General features: G+C 36.1%; 2 protein-coding genes across 2 annotated transcripts; both read left to right on the top strand.

Annotated features, from left to right (window-relative positions):
- Positions 1 to 5511: 5511 nt before the first annotated feature.
- Positions 5512 to 10833, top strand: LOC112273960 (conserved oligomeric Golgi complex subunit 1). The gene is made up of 6 exons (XM_024503059.3): positions 5512 to 8139; positions 8476 to 8670; positions 8913 to 9202; positions 9359 to 9541; positions 9901 to 10084; positions 10273 to 10833. Exons 1-6 carry the CDS (start codon positions 5860 to 5862, stop codon positions 10483 to 10485), a joined length of 3345 nt encoding a protein of 1114 aa, XP_024358827.1. The 5' UTR covers positions 5512 to 5859; the 3' UTR covers positions 10486 to 10833.
- A 475-nt stretch (positions 10834 to 11308) lies between these two features.
- LOC112273961 (phosphatase IMPL1, chloroplastic) lies at positions 11309 to 15192 on the top strand. Its single transcript, XM_024503060.3, has 10 exons — positions 11309 to 11714; positions 12070 to 12137; positions 12503 to 12636; positions 12967 to 13055; positions 13249 to 13306; positions 13573 to 13625; positions 13868 to 13966; positions 14190 to 14303; positions 14661 to 14762; positions 14907 to 15192. The coding sequence occupies exons 1-10, from the start codon at positions 11415 to 11417 to the stop codon at positions 15003 to 15005; spliced, it is 1116 nt and encodes a 371-aa protein (XP_024358828.1). The 5' UTR covers positions 11309 to 11414; the 3' UTR covers positions 15006 to 15192.
- Positions 15193 to 16893: the final 1701 nt, after the last annotated feature.

Genomic DNA, 16893 nt, shown 5'->3' on the forward strand with positions numbered 1-16893 from the left:
TTGATGTATCTTCTTATAATTTTTTTTATTTTTTTAAATTATTCATTTACATGTACGTTGATCCTAAAAAATATATATTTATTTTACTTAAATATATTATATAGAATTAAATATCTATTAAAAGATTAATTATTTATTATCTTAAAATAAAGTAAAATAAAATAAAAAATTAAATTCATATAATGCCTAACTTGAGAATGATACTTTTAATTTTTTAATAAAAAGAAAAAATACTCTTCTAAAATCAAAGATTTAATTGGTCTAAAAAAATCAAAAGTAAGTTTTTTTTCTACAATAGTCTTTTCATATGTTTGATTTAACATTCAAGGATTTAAAAGGTCATATAGTTTAGTTTGTTATTATCTACCAAAATTTATCTATATTATATTGATATTCAAGCAAGAATGATATATTATGAAAAACAATAATAATAAAAAAAATTATAAATATTATAATTTACTAAATATAAATATTTGTAAAAAATTATTAAAAGGCTTTAAAAAAAATCTGAAAGAATACCAAGTTCTTATATGAATTTATCCATGAATCAAAATTTTATATTGATATTTATTATATTATAACAAGTGAAAAATTAATAAAATATAATATTATATTATTAGATTTAGCAATTGGCAGGAAATATTTTTCATTAAATTTAAATACTATCAAATATGATAAAATATTAAAACTAAAGTTTTATTTATTTTTAAAGATTTTACAATTTAGACATTATATGTATAATAGAACAATGATTAGTTGGCTTATGTGGCACAAAGGAGTAATAATTAACAAACAAAATTGATATCATAGTTTCTTAATATGAAGGCTTTTAAATTTTTTAATTATTATTATTTTTTAAATAATTAAAATTATATTATTATATTGATTTTAAATAAAAAATTATATAAAAAATATAAAAAAGATTGTATCTTTGGTTTATTTAGATAATAAAAAATGAACTCAAATTTGAAATAAAAACATAAGTTAAATCTCATACTATGAAAATACTTTAGTAATGATTCATTGAATATAGAAAAATCTTTTAAGAAATTACATGAAAATAGATAAAAAGTCAACTAGATAACAAGAAAATACTTCTTAAAAAATAGAAAAAAACAAAACAAAACAAAACAAAACAACAAAAAAAATGATAAGATATCATTAGAATTATATTGTGTTTAAATATCAAGCTAAGTTTAAAAAAAAAATTAAGTGAATTATTAATTTATAAAAACCTAATGTTGTACAAAATAAATTATTACACACAATACATTGAGTACTAAAAAAAAATCACAAATTTATTTAACTCAAAATATAAATATATAATCAATAAACTCTCAAATTTCCCTCTTTCTCCACCTTCTTTATTCAGTAGGAGTCCTTCCACTCAACTTGGATTACAAAACATACATAGTTAAAGATGAAAACCACAATGATATTGATACAAAAATATAATCATCAAAGCTAATATTGTAGTAGCTAGACCATCTAAATGTATGACAAATATGAGATAAGAAATTTTTAATTCTTTTCAATATTTGAGGCATGGTTAGAAGAATTCTTACAACAAAGACAAATCTAATTTCTTAAAGGAAGAATTAAAAGAAATGGGATCAAATATGCCACATACCACCTATGTTAGCTTTGATTACAAAAAAACATGATAGTAATTTTTTATTTTTTTTAATCCACATAAAAAACAAAGAAGTTCAATTGGTACAATTGTCAATTTAAGATGTATAAAATCATCAATAATTAGATGATAAAGAAAATCATTCCTTGAATATTCTCAACACTCTTATCAAGATACATTATTTACAATCTTGACACATCATCTAAAAAAGATATTTCTATTCTTAGAATAAAATTTCTTAATATCTTATGCATTTTATTTATCATATGTGCCACAAAATTTGTAGCTCTTTATGATAATATATATATTTTAACTAATCCTAATGGTGTCTTTATAGTTCTCAAATCTCTATTTGTATTGTCAATTGAAATTTTTTATATCTCAAATAAATATTTCTCATAGAATAAATTATTCTCCTTGCAAATGCATCTGTAAACTCATCTATAATTGGACTTGAATCCATATTTCAAATAGCTACTTTATTTATTGAATGCATATCTTCAATAAAATTCAATGCTCTATTTCTTTTAGGTAATATGAACCACCGATTGGAATATGGTGCAGTAGATGGTTCTTTATCCAAGATACATTATGTTTTATAGACAAAAACTTTGTCAAGAAACAAGAAATATCTTTAATCAAGAAAATTAAATCCTTACATGTAGAAGTCATAGATGGTCGTTTGTTGTCTTTCGGAGATATTATTTATGAGACTATTCTTTTAGATATAACAATTAAAGATCATAATAGTATAATATTATTTAGTGTAATAAGATCTCTGTCTAATCTAATTATTTTAGGATTATAATGGTTAAAAAAATAAAAACTTCACATAAATTGGATTTCTTGTAATCTTAAATTTTCTTGTAGTTTAATCCAAAAATTTGATAATGAAGTAGAAATAATTAAGCTTAGTACATCCAAGTCTTTATTAATAGATGCAAGAACTTTTATGCATACAGCAAAAGAAGGATCATCTTTTGCTATATATGCCACATCTAATTTTGATGGCAAAAAGACATCAAGTAGTATTCTTATTTAGTATTAAGATTTCCATGATGTTTTTGAAAAAAAGAATGCAGATATTCTTCAAAAGCATCAACCTTATAATTATTCAATTAATTTATAAGAAAGAATTCAACCACCATTTAGACCATTTTATCCCAAAATGAATTGGCTATACTAAAGTAATACATTTACAAGAACTTGGCTAAAAATTTCATACGTATCATAAATATATATCTACTATAATTATTACATATGTAATATGAACAGATAGAAGTAGATAAAAATAGATTGATTTCACAATATTTTCTTGGAAAAGTTTTCTAGAAGCTTTTTAGATGCTCTTTTGACTTTACATGTGTTTGTAATTGATTAGTAGGTTAGAAACTTAGACAACAAGTTAATCATGTACCATATATGTTGATAGCTTATAAAACAAGTTAACCATGTGGCGTCCATATAGAAAACTTGCCTTGTAAGTTAAGATACGTGTTATTCAAAGTCAACAAGTTTTTGAAGGTCCTATAGAATATTGCCACATAGATCTTATATAGATATTATATATAGAGGCAAGAGTGAAATCTTCTTCACCCTTGTCAATTCCTTTCTTACTTTTCGTCTAGTTTTAAGAGTCACTAGTTTCTTGGTCTTTTGACAATAGCCATTCTAGTTTTTTTTTAATATACATACTTCTATATTTTAATTTTATCATATTTCTTTGAGAGAGCCTCACTTCTTTATTTGCTTTCATTGAATTCTTGTGATAGACAAATTCATAAGAGTACATTCATAATATTAAAACTTTTTCTTTTTTTGATTAAAAATATATTATCATTTTTTTTTATGACTTATAGTGACTCAAAAAACTATTTTAATGTTGACATATTTTTGGAAAGAATGGTATATTATAGATAAAATATAGTATATAATGATATGTGGTATGTACAGCAAATATAATACTTCTTTACAGCTATCAAATGAGCCCAAATTGAAAAGAATCCATTGAAAAATTGCAAAGCTATGACCAATCCAATTTGGAACAATATTAAAACATTTTTTTGAGTGTGGTATCCAATTACATATCAGTACTTTGTAGGACCTCTTTTAGCCTTGATAATTTCTTCTAACCTCCTTGGCATACTTTTTATGAACTTTTAGCACAAAATTACTTCAATATTATTTCATTCTATAGCTATTCTTTTCTATGATTTCCAAACTCTCTTTGGTTTTATCTTTTAGGTGTTGAATTGGCATTTGAGATGTTCAATGGAATTAAGACTAGGAGACTGATTAGGCCAATCCATTATTTTAATGACATGATGATCAAACTACTTCTATGCTAGTTTTGAGTTATACTTGAGGTCATTATCTTGCTAAAAATCACCTCCTCTTCAAAAATACTAGATTCTTCAATGCTACAAAACAAGTTTTTTTCAAGAATTTTCACAAATTGCTTGGCATCCATCCTCCTCTTAACTTCTGCTATCTTTCCAATTCCATTCTATCCCATATAACCCCATACTATTAAATTTTCACCTTCATGCATAATTGTTTCTTGGATCTTTTTATCATGCAAGGACCGATCTTTTTATTTTCATACCCACTTTCTACCATTTGACCTAAATGTGTTGATTTTTGTCTCATACGACCAAATAACCCTCTTCCAATCTTTCAAAGTCAATTTTTTTTTTATTCTAGAGCAAAATCCAAGTATTGTCTTTGATAGCATGTAGATAGTAGTGGCTTTTTTTTCTTCACCACGGCTTTCATATTCCACTTTATGAGAACATTTTGAATGATTTGAGTTGACACAGGATTATTGATAATATTGTTAAGATTTTTATCAACCTCAATACCATTTATAGCCTTTTCAGTGTTGATTTGGCAAATGATTGTCCTTTTCATCTATTATAGTGAGTTTTTTTAGCTTTGCCTAGTTTGAAATTCTTTTTATTAAAAGTAATCTTTTTTGCTAGCATAGAGATAGTAGCTTTACTTCAGCCAAGTTCAAAATCAATTTGGCTAAAAGTTTTTTGAGAATGAAGAAGAGCAAATGTGATATTATCTTAAAGAGAGTGGAAAATGGGTCTCATAGTTGTTCAAGGAATTGTCATGGACAAAAAAATCTAATAAAGAAATATGTCAAGATTAAAGACAAAGAATGAGATTGATAGCAAAAGTGGTTCCAAAGACTCCTATTTATACTATAATGAAAGTTACAAAAGTCTATGGTACTTTCTATGGAAGTGTTTTGAAGTCTAAAGAAGCTTCTAGAAGTCTATGGAACTTTCTAAAAGATTGTGGAAGATTCTACAAGTATCTAAAAGATTCTAGAAATTTGTAAAAGATTTTAGAAGGTCCTAGAATGTGATAATTTGGAATATGTTTGTGCCAAAAATTGTGATTAAGAATGGTGCTTTTATAGCTACTAGTAAGCATTAATGATGTCATATAATTATCAAATCATTCACACCATGACAGAGAATTGTTGTAGCTTTCATCAAATGCACCTATTGTAAACAAATAGAAGAAGAAGAAAAGAAGAAAAGAAAAAACTTACACAATGTCATGTTCCAAAGAGTATATTTTTCACAATTGTGCAAATTGTGATCTTATTTGCACAACAGACATACTGTGCTTTATGCAAGCATTCTACCCATTTCCTCATACTTTCCACAACAAACCCCCGCAGGAATAGACATACATCCTCCCAACTACATGTCTCAAAGGAAACCACACAGCACACAAAGAAGCCCCACACTAAATATAATAACCGCACTGTTACTGTGACCCATTTGCAATCATGGACCTTTGAGGCAGACAGTACCTCTACAAAGAGGTTGAAGCTCGTCATGCAAACCCTACTTGGGTTTCATTCCATCGGAAGTCCATGCTCACGCCACTTTCTTCTTCACTGGTATCAAGTCTTTCCACTCTTTTGCCACTCTTTGAGCCCAATGATTTTGGGAATCGTCGACTAGGATTTCATCTCTGTGTCTTTGACGCAGCGCGGAGTTGTTGTTGTTGAGATATGTCTGTGATACTGTGTGCTGGGGTGTGAAGTAGAATTTGTAGGAGTTTGAGGTGGTGTGGAGTTGGAGGAAACTGAGAGTGTGATGAATCGGATGCGGGGGAGAGATAGGGCGGAGTAGTGGAGGAGTGACACGGTGTGATGAGGTTTTGATGTGAAGAGGAGGAAGGGGGCGGGGGAGGTGGTGAAGATGAGAGGGGGGAGGTTTCAAGCGAAGAGCAACGAGGACGCAAATGTGCGGAATGCCGAGGCGTTGTTCGAAGCGAAGACGGTCGTGGAGATCCGTGAAGTTGAATCGCTGACGCGCAATGAGATTGAGGCGAAGAAAGAGGATCTTCGACAGCTTGTTGGCGCTAGTTACCGCGACTTGATCGAGTCGGCGGACTCGATTTCGCTCATGAAGGAGTCATGTCAGGCGGTGGTTGCCAACATTGGCAAGATGGAGCGGGGATTTGAGGATTTGAACCGGAGCGTGAGTGTGAATGTGTCAAGTCCTGGTGCGGATAGTGAGCGAAGGAGGAGAGAGAGTTTGTATGGAGTTGGCTCTAGGGTTAAGTATCTCGTGGATACGCCGGAAAAAATCTGGGGATGTTTGGACGAGCATATGTATTTGGAGGGCGCGGAACGGTACTTACGAGCCAAGGAAGTGCACTCGCTTTTGACTGGGATTGGAGCGAAGGAGAAACTGCTTGGGAGGTTTCCACTTCTACACCAGCAGTGGCCCTTGATTGAGAGATTCCGAGGGCAAATCTCAAAGCGTAGTAAGGACAGATTGCAGGAGCCAGAATTGAGCGTCGATAATTATGCGGTTGCTCTGGCCGCTTGCGGCATCATCGATGAGCTTAATTCCTCGCAGATCTTCGCTCTGTTTCTTGAGTCGCGCAAGTTGTGGTTGAGGTCGCACTTGCGTGCGTGGATGCAGGAGAGGAATTCAGGGAAGAATGGAGGAAAGGTTGATAACACAGTGGATGTGGCAACGGCCCTTTGCAAGCTGATGCAAATGATCCAGACCTCCTTGTGTCAGATCGGGATATTGTTCCTGGAGATTTCGACTGGGAAGATGCCTCTGCTCTACAACACTGTTTTGGCAGCTCCGCCGGGTTCACAGCTCTTCGGAGGGATTCCGAATCCTGAAATGGAGGTTGCCGCGTGGAAGAAATACAGAGAGAAGCTCGAGAGTAACATGGTTTCTTTGACAGGAGCATATATTTCCGAAGCCTGCGTGGAGTGGCTTAAGGATTGCACGGAAGAGATTGCTGTAGAAGCGCGACCGTTGATAACATTATTAAGGACAGGTAAGGAATTGGCTTATGTCGAAGGTTTGGTGCGTGAGGATATGAATAAACATGGAGCATTGTCAGAGAGCATTGATTGGCTGCAAGGCACCTTCGGAAAATCAATAGACTCTCCATGGGACTGCATTTGTGAGCTTCTCTTGAAGTCTCCCACAAATCTGTGGGACAAGCTGTTTGAGGAATTGTTTATCAACCAGATGAAGACCAACACAAAATTGGGTTTCGCCGCAATCAACGTGGAAGACATGGTCGACAATTGTCTTGAGGCAATGAGTCCAGCGACTCCTTTAGAAGAAACTTATAAGAAGCAAGTGTCAACGGCAAAGGCAGGCGACAACGTCTTGAAGGGTCCGAATCTTCATTCCAACGGAATTCTACATTGGAATTCTGTTGCTGTGCAGAACGAGTGGAACGGTGACGCCCTATTCTTTTTCACACCACAGGTCACAAATGTGAAGGACAAAGTGGATGAAAGTCTTAGATCAATACTCAATGACTTAGTAAGCTTTTTGCAAGGGCCTTATGTACAGATTAGAACAGATTCACTAGCGCCTTATCTACAGGAACAGTGTTTCCAGTGGATGTCAGGCGTAATTAAGGTGCTTCAAACTCGATTCTTGAAGCTTTCTGAGGACTTTGACAAGGCAGCTGCTGAAGAATCGAACTTGACCGTAGAGAGTCCAAAGCATGCCTTGGAAGGCACCTTTCAGAGCAGGCTAGTCAGTAGAGGTGGCGTCGAAGTCCATGCATCAAAGACAAGAAGGATCTCAAAGGTGGTTGAACGAGCTCTATTTCTGGGTCGACTTTCTGCAGCTTTAGGAGGTCATTCTACTTCTCTGGCTTCTCTTTTAGGGTCTACCACATCGTGGACTGATCCTCTTCGTCAATCCTCAAATATGGTTTCGTCTCAGATAATGCGACAATCATTGTGGTCTGAAACAAACTCTAGTTTTGAGGGTCCTTTGAAGTGGTCCTCCAGAATGAGAGTGAGGGTCGCGGCAGGGTCAGCTTCTGACGATGGGGCAGTAAAATTACGAGAGTTGCAAAAGGGTTTAAGGCAGCAGAGTATTGCTGCTCATCGGATGTGGGTTCGTTGGAGCACTGATGGCTTAGCTGGCACGTTCTTAAGGGATCTGCACCAAGATGAATGCTTGTCCACTCCCACACCACTCAAGGCAAGCTCCTCCATGGTTATTTCCTACGTTTTTACTTGTCTAGGTTTTGTGATTTTGTAATTTTACAATGTACTGGATAACTTCAGTTTTTTCATTTGAAATACTTTTTATCCCCGAAATGGGCTGGTGTCGTTCTTGCATGAAAGTAATGACGTGTCATCGTAGTCAATGGCTGCATGAAGTGTCAACCTACTCCATACTTAAGATTGGTGACTCCTATGAAGTTGGTTATCTTGTAATTCACAGATGAGATCTGCAGTTATGCCGTGGAACTCTGAAATCAATGTTTTCGACGTTGCCATATTAATTTCATTAGTTCCATTTGTTGTCTTGCAGGGATGGGAAGAGACTGTAATCAAGTCTATTGGAGATGACGACGTGGAAGTAGACGCGCGTATATCTGTACCAGCTATGCCGTCATCTTATGTTGTTGCATTTCTGTTCGCTGGTTGCCGAGAAATTCATCGGATCGGCGGTCACGTCCTAGACAGATCTGTTTTGGAGTTGTTCGCTTGGGAACTTTTAGAGAAGGTAACCTTGTTCCAATTCTGCGTACGATTCTGCTAATGGTAACTCTTGATTTAGTTCTCAAATGTTTCTTGCAAGGACTTCTCATCGGAGGTTTACTCCGTTCTAAATTCACAAGCATGAGTGTAGTATGTTTTGTGAGTGAAATCAGATTCGTCACAACATGTTTGTGAGTGGACTATCAAAAGGTTAAGTTTTCGAAATTAGCAGTTACCGTAATTGATGCCTTCAAATCTTGGATGCAGGTTCTGGCAATATATGAGAAGTTCATATCTCATCCTTCTTTCATGAACTCACGTGTCTCAGAGAAGGGCTTGCTGCAGCTCCTTTTTGACCTGAAGTTTCTAGCAGATGTGCTTTCAGGGGGCCAAGATGTGAATGTTGAAAGCTTACGTGCAGTAGGAACTCAGGATCTAGCTCCTTCCTCTGCACTGAAGGGACCTACGAGTTTGAAAGCAGATGTTGGCCGCCAGAGGTGGATCAACAAATTGCTGGATGATTTACATAATCGTATTGACCCTATCGATTGGGCTACGTAAGTGATTATTTCGTAGAGTTTGTAATTTTTTGGAAGATTTCGTTACTATCGCAACTCAATGGAGCAGTATCTTTGATGTCTTTCAAATGATTTTACATTTGAACATTTGTGGAGATACGCATCTTGTAAGTTTGGAGGTATATCGTTCTGCAGGTACGAATCTTACTTGTGGGAGCAGGAGCGGCGATATTACCAAAGCTGTGCTGTGCTCTTTGGCTCCCTGATCCAGTTGAAACGCCTCCACACCGATGTTCCACAAAAAGTCATGTCTACAGGAGAGACTAATACCCTGAATATGTCTGCAACTGTTCCGCGTTTCACTTACCTGCCTATCAGGTATATTCCAATCTTCTTGTATTAATTGCAACATCTTTTAGTCTTACTCTTTCATGAGTGAACTAGTTAGAAAAGGGAGTTGTTTTTCCGCTGTTGTGTGGGTTAGTCCCCTACCTTGTGCCATCACTAGTGGAGTGTGAAACTGCATTACAGTATGTTTTATCATCGACGCAACGGAGTATTCAATGACACTTGGATGTTTTCTGAGGCCGAGGATACTTTTTTACTGTGGTGGTTTTGGCTTGAGTAACTTGTTTATGGCAGTGTATTCCTATGCCTGAATAGCTCGTGTGTGAGTGAGTATTATAATAATAATAATAATAATAATAACATTTCGGTACCTTTGGAATGTGTCGCAGTGCTCCCTTGTTTTCAGTTACAAAAGCATCCCCAATGAGGTCTCGACGAACCCAATCACAAGAGGAAAAAGATGCAGTTTGGAGAGCATCAGTGCATAGTGATGATGCTTCTACGTTCTCCTTTTCTGATTCACCATCTCAGAATTCTCAAGGATCTGCCAAGTTACTGCAGCAACTCATGGGAGTAAGTGATTCTACACACATACTCATTTACGTGCTCTGTGATTCACCAAAGAATTTATCAAGTAAACTATGGCTTGGTCTTTACATCCTATAATTTCTTAATTATCTGCCAGAAATTGAATGTGCAGTATCATTTAAGTATTACAAAAATGCATTGAATCTAACTTGGTCGTTCAATGGAATGTGCAGGTGGGAACTAAGTTTGGGGAGGGAACGATTGGGAAGCTGCTTAGCGACGGGCAAGTGAATCGGTTTAAGGACAAGTCCGCTGCAGCTATTTCTACGTTTGGTGATATGCTGCCAGCGCAAGCAGCTGGACTTTTCTCCTCCCTAGGAAGTGCAATGAAACAAGACTCAAAATACGATATATTAATAGGTTCAACAGCGAGTAACCCTTTCTGAGGACTATGGCTTCACGTGCATTCTTTTACGGAGTCTTCCTGCATGGGCCACACTAATGTCGGAACTGCACTCAGGGTGCATTTTCAGATGTTCTACATTAGGATTATTCAGATGTTGAACAAATCTTGGGTGTTTAGTACAAAGAGTATTTGGTCAGAAGGCCTGCCCGGAAGTCCCATGCAGTGTATCTGTGGTGATGTAGGGTTGGACAGTTGATCATGGGTGCAGGAGAGGAAAAAGAACGCGCTTTAAGCTAATTATAATTCTTTGGTAGTATGTTTTCCCTGTTAGGTCTACACTTTGTTGATTAAGAGAGGGAAAACACCATTTTTCTTGTGTTCTTTGCTATTCCTTCTGTTTCTCCTAGTGCTATTCTACTGTCTGAAGGTTTGTGAAGCTTCTCATGATCGTTTTGAATACAAACGTGGGATTCAGTTTCTGCTTTTATCCTCCAAAACGCAGACGAGCGTGTGATACTATTTGATAATGTCGTTACGGAGCTGCCTCACCATTTGGATCAAAATCTCATGGATGAGCCAATGCTGCAATGTTTTTGTAAAGAGCTCAACATCATTCGATAAAAACCCGACTCCCAAACATGACGGAGAGACTAAGAGTTGGATCGAATGCTCCTAACGGTTGACAAAACTATCCACCACACCCACCTTACATCTACATATACGCAGTGTACAATGTAGACAATTCCCAAGAGATGAGAGGATTTCCTCTCCACAAGCTCCACTCTGTCTCGAGTTCATTCATCCGCACAACGGTCGAGCTTGATCATCAGCATCCCCAGGAACAAGCCGCTGGATTGTGCGACTGTTATTGACGTTCCAAGGGGCGTTGAATGTTTGTGCGCAGCCTTATGTTTGTTGCGGAATCCAAGCTGCGCTGATTTTGGTCATCGAGCTTGGAGGTTTGCAGCTATGGCGGTGGCGATGGGGGCTAGAACCCTAACATCAGCGTCGACGTCGCTGGTGTTGCCCAAGTCGTTGTCCAAGGGGGCAGCATCTGCTCTCCTTGGTCATGTCAAGCTATGGACGAGTGTCAAGGTTGGGGGTTCAAGGGCAATGTGCACAAACTCCTCCGGGGTTCGCCGGGGTGGTATCGCCAGGTCTGCAGTCTCGGAGGTGACGGCTTCCAAAATCGGTGCCATCTCCACGGAGGGCTTGCCCGTGAAGGCTTTAATGGAAGTGCTGGACGCGGCCGGTCACCGGGGCGCCGAGGTGAGTCTTTTTGGAAGATTTTGCAACCTACGTATTGGGGATGCATGAATTTCTCAAGGAATTGCTATGATTTGGCTTCGGAATTTCTGGGGCAATTCAGTCCTTGAAGCACGTTAATTTCGCAGTCAGATATTAGGATTCGACGCTGAGAATATGAGCGCATCCAATGGTTTCTATTGAGTACGCACCGCGGGTTTTGGATTTATAGGCACGAACACTCGCCGGGATTAGAAGGACCACTGGCAAAATTGAAATTCGGGTTAATACTTTGTGATGGTTCTTCGCGATTTTCGCGATTTTCGGAGTGCGTAATCTAAATTGACTGGTGAATCTCTTGTTTACAATTGCAATTCAGGTTATTATGGCTGCACTTGACAAGCCGCGAAGTATAGATTATAAGGGCAAGGCTGACCTTGTGACAGAGTCAGTGTCTCTCAGCACCTCCCTTTTCTATTATTTCATTGTAGATTTCAAGACAAATTGCCTTGTAAATTACAGTGTCGGGATGCAATGGATGCAATTAATTTGGAGTCAAGATACATGCATTTCCCGTCATACTATTACTAGAGGTGACGCAACCTTATTGTTGGGTAATTGAATCATCAGGCATTGTCCAAATGAAAGATTATGTGCTTAGATTTGAAGATTTTTTTTCGCAAAAATAATCTTAGGATTCGCTTTTACACGCTTGAGTCCATAGTACCTTTCCATTATGAATCATATCTGCTACCTGTGACTGAATGAGTGGAGTTCAGTAAATTACTAAATACTGCGACAATGATCAACAGCACGGATCGTAATACGGAGCTTGCAATTTTAGAGGTCGTCCGGGAGAAATTTCCAGATCACCTTATTTTGGGTGAAGAGGGTGGCGTGAGCGGAGACTCAAACTCTGACTACCTCTGGTGCATAGATCCCTTGGGTATGTTTGTCTTGGCCACTCATTCTAATTTCACTTGAACTCTCTGTCTACTTACTTTCTCAATTTGTTCATTTGGTAAATTTTTTGATGAAAAAGAAAAAAGAAAAAAGAAAAAAAAAAAAAAAAAAAAAAAAGGGGGGGGAAAAATAAGGGGGGGAAAAAAAAAGAAGCGAAATTCCGGTGAAGACACTGTAGCTCTTCTGTTTGTTATTCGCTACATCATAAACAGCAGGCCTTGTTAGGTTTTAAAGACTGTTTCTCTACTTTATATTACAATTCAGACATATCTACATTCCTTTGAGTCTGTATCTCTTTGCCTCCTGTCTGTAGATGGCACCACAAATTTTGCTCATGGCTATCCTTCCTTTGCTGTCTCAATTGCCGTGCTTTATCGAGGGCGGCCTCTTGCTGCCACGGTGGTGAGTACTTATTTACTGTGGTCCCATTCTCCCTAACACCTCTCTTGTACTTTCATGCTTTCTTTTAATCACGTGTATTTTGATCCTTGAATTTTTACATTGGTAGCCATCTCTAGCTCTTCAATATTTCCTTGTCTCGAAAAATGATTTGAGGATTACACCGGTTATAAGTAATCATGTGTGATTATTGTAGGTGGAGTTCGCGGGAGGACCTTTTGCATGGGTAACGCGGACATTCACAGCATCTGCAGGCAACTGCCACCAGTCAGCCCTGCTTTCCTCAGTCGATTTTACTTGTGGATGTTACTTAAGAGAGCATTTTTGTAGCGTCGGGTGTTGGCTTCAGGCATTAATCCTATTCTGTATGAACAGCAGAATGATTTGGTTCTCAGAATCATCCACTAAGCGAGAATTTGTCATCATGACGTTGCTAGTTTTGGACATGATTGTATAGACCTGGGAACTGTAGGTGCTTTTTGTTTCTCTATTAAACAGCATTTGTTACTTGAAATCGCAGGAGGGGGAGCATTCTGCAATGGCCAGCGCATTCATGTCAGCAGCAATGATATGGTACTTTAGCACGCCTGTGAAGACCACTTGATTTTTTTTATTACTGAGGGATTGTATCCAAATTTAACTAGTAATGTCTTAAATGTTTTTCATAGATTACAAATGCTTTTTCCGTACAAATTTTGGCTCATTTTCAGATGTTCATATTTTCTGCGTAGTCCCTTCTGGCTTACCTTGGGACTTTGTTATGTCCTTACTAACTACATTTACAATCTTTGTCGGTAATGAATGAGTTGAAACAGGTAGAGAGGTCTCTATTGGTGACTGGATTTGGATATGACCATGACGCAGCCTGGGAAACGAACCTTGAACTATTCAAGTACTACACAGACACTAGTCGGGTACATGAATCACCTCTATCGATTGCATCAATAAGCATTTTGTGCATCATGTAATTACCACGATTGTTTTTGCAGAAGACTGTTTGTTCTGGAACTTTAGAATCAGTGCGATGTTTTTGTTACGTTTTCTTGGCTATCACGAACGACAATTTATTGATTTTTTGCATTTTCATTACTATTATTTTCACTCAACATTACTCTGCATTGCGACTTGACTCCACAGGGTGTCAGGAGATTGGGTGCAGCTGCGGTAGACTGTTGTCACGTTGCTCTTGGTATTGCTGATTCTTACTGGGAATTTCGCCTCAAACCCTGGGATATGGCTGCTGGTGCTCTGGTATATCCTTTTTCACATATTTGTTTCTTGTAATTCTTATAGGCTTTTTAGGTGACTGGTTGCAATTAGACGCTTTGCACGTGTTTACCACCTGGCTACATGACAGAACCCGTCTTCCTGAGCTCAATTAACCCGAGAATTGTAACTCCCAACATATGACTCTATTAGCTAGGTTTTGTATATTTTATCTAATACCCAACTCTCTGGCTTGGTTCAAGTGCTAAGTTTCGTATATTCCAAGCAATCCTGAGAATAAGCTTAGATTGGTCTGTTTCATGCCCGTGCCTTTCAAGGTTCTGCATTGTTGTTTTCCACTCAAAAGTTTGTTAAGACATGGACAAGGTGTGATGAAAGCAGATGGTAGAAGAGGCTGGAGGAAAGGTGACGCGTATGGATGGTGGGCCTTTCTCTGTCTTTGATCGTTCTGTCATCGTCAGCAACGGAGCTATTCATGACAAGGTTAGCTCATAACTATTTGCACCCAACTGAAAGCCTACTCACGCTCATATTCCTTTCTAAGCTAGGTTGCAGCTTGCACTGCTGTCCTTTGTTGTGATTTCTCTACATCTACATCATTTTTGCTTGTGCTATATGTGATTGCAGCTGTTGGAAAAGATTCAACCCGCCACCGAGAAGCTCATTGCGGATGGATTGAACTTTTCCCAATGGTTGAAGCCCACTGGCTATAACTCAGATGTGTAAGACAACAGTTACTTCTACAGTGTCCTATCTCTGTTAACGATCAGTGGTCAGATTTTGTTAGTCTATTATCTCTGAAGTCACTGCTTAATAAGACTGGATCTCCCCTTTTGAGACTTGTCTCTGAACCTTCTTAAGCATCTCCAGATCAAGGAGTTTTACATGCTTTCAAAAGAGGCATTTTCTAAAACGTGGACGGACCATATGCTTGTCATTTTCACTCTCTAGTCTCAATTCTGCTATCAGGCTCCATTTTTTAACTTGTACGATGTGATGAACTCTTTGTGGATCATACATTATTCTAGAGATCATGTTTGAAGCAGATTCGACGTGGACACACCCTGAAATAATGACTCCACCCACCTCCCAAATGTCTCTGTTCAACAATGCTCAACAATTCTTGCCCTTCACAGCTAAAGATTCACTCTCGATGCGGTTGTTAGCCTTGGTCGACTGGACTGCAGGCACTGGCCTTCATCCATAGCTGCTCCTGTATTGTCAAATAAAGCATACAATTGTTTGTGTTTGCATCCAGTTAGAATTGCAAAATTGTTTTACCACATGTACTGTATTTCTGTATTTTCGACAAACAATTAATACAGTTAAAAATGAAATTAACTTTCAAATGTGTGAAAGAAGTGTTTGGAATTTTTTATTCATCTCATAAGATCCATCATTTAACTTGTAATGGCCAATTGAAACAATTATATTTACATATCAAACAAAAAATTATTTAACAAAAAGCTTCAACATAACAATAGAATGTACCTAAGATTGTTTCTGTATTACAAAATAGAATTTTACAGTACAATTTTTCACAATTATAAGAATTTTAAGCTGTAAAGTTTAGAATTGTTTCAAGTATTAATACAATTATGATGTATTATTATTATTATTATCATTTTTTTTCTTCTTTGATTTCTACAAAACAATATCACAAATAAAATCAAATACATCGTTGTTTTACTAATCAAATATTGAAGAAAAAATCTATGAAGTGCTTTAATGTATTGATAGCACTTAATAAATTTGTAAAACTGTATAAAATGCTATGAGATTTTATTTTATTTTAATCTTATCATAATTTAAGACCAATAAATCTTTTTGTGGATAAATATACTCAAAAAATATCCACTGATCATGTCAAATTTAAACCTTTAAGTACATTTTATTTCAAAAATGTATTTAAAGCTTAAATGTACTTAAAGACTTTTTTTAACTTCTGAAAAATAATGTCTAAATTAAATGTTCATCATAAAAATATAAAATCAAAATTAAAATCCAACTTGTTTCATTCAATAAACAAGCTCTAAAAATTATAAGCTGTGTGCATTCACATAGTGTATATTTTTGCATGGATTTTTATATTTTATCATAAAAAGAACTATTATTATGTAAGTATTGCCAAATTAAGTTTTATACATTTATTCTTTATTAAAATTTGCAGTATGAACCAATTAACTAAATATATATATATATATATATATATATATATTACTTCTTTTATGTTAGAAGAATTATGATCTTTGTAAATATTAGTAAAAATATTCATTTAGCTTTATAATTGTATTTGTATTTTCTCCAAATAGCTAAAAAAGATATATTAGCAAAAATTTGCAAGCATGCAACTTATTTTTTCTAATATTGTTTTTTATTTTTAAAATAGTTCTACCTTTCAAGATAGATCTTATTGAATTTGAGTAATTCTTGCAGGAACTAAAAAAGAGAGAAAATTACTTAAAGTGGTTTTAGTACTAGAAGAGTAAAAAACAAGCTGTAAATAAACCCTGGTTACTATTATTAGTCTTAACTATAAATCGAGACCAAATCAAAAATACAAATAAAAAGATAGTGGCCAATGTGTGAATAACTCTTATTTATTTTAGTTGCT

This window comes from Physcomitrium patens, chromosome 21 (assembly GCF_059467195.1).
Source record: "Physcomitrium patens ecotype Gransden chromosome 21, ASM5946719v1, whole genome shotgun sequence".
Classification (NCBI taxonomy): domain Eukaryota; kingdom Viridiplantae; phylum Streptophyta; class Bryopsida; order Funariales; family Funariaceae; genus Physcomitrium; species Physcomitrium patens.

Bases quoted from the DNA above. Each gene is read 5' to 3' on its own strand.
- LOC112273960 (XM_024503059.3), top strand. From the start codon at position 5,860: ATGAGAGGGGGGAGGTTTCAAGCGAAGAGCAACGAGGACGCAAATGTG. The intron at 8,671-8,912 runs GTAACCTTGTTC...TCTTGGATGCAG, and splicing joins CTTGGGAACTTTTAGAGAAG to GTTCTGGCAATATATGAGAA. The intron at 9,203-9,358 runs GTAAGTGATTAT...ATCGTTCTGCAG, and splicing joins GACCCTATCGATTGGGCTAC to GTACGAATCTTACTTGTGGG.
- LOC112273961 (XM_024503060.3), top strand. From the start codon at position 11,415: ATGGCGGTGGCGATGGGGGCTAGAACCCTAACATCAGCGTCGACGTCG. The intron at 11,715-12,069 runs GTGAGTCTTTTT...ATTGCAATTCAG, and splicing joins CCGGTCACCGGGGCGCCGAG to GTTATTATGGCTGCACTTGA. The intron at 13,056-13,248 runs GTGAGTACTTAT...TGATTATTGTAG, and splicing joins GGCCTCTTGCTGCCACGGTG to GTGGAGTTCGCGGGAGGACC.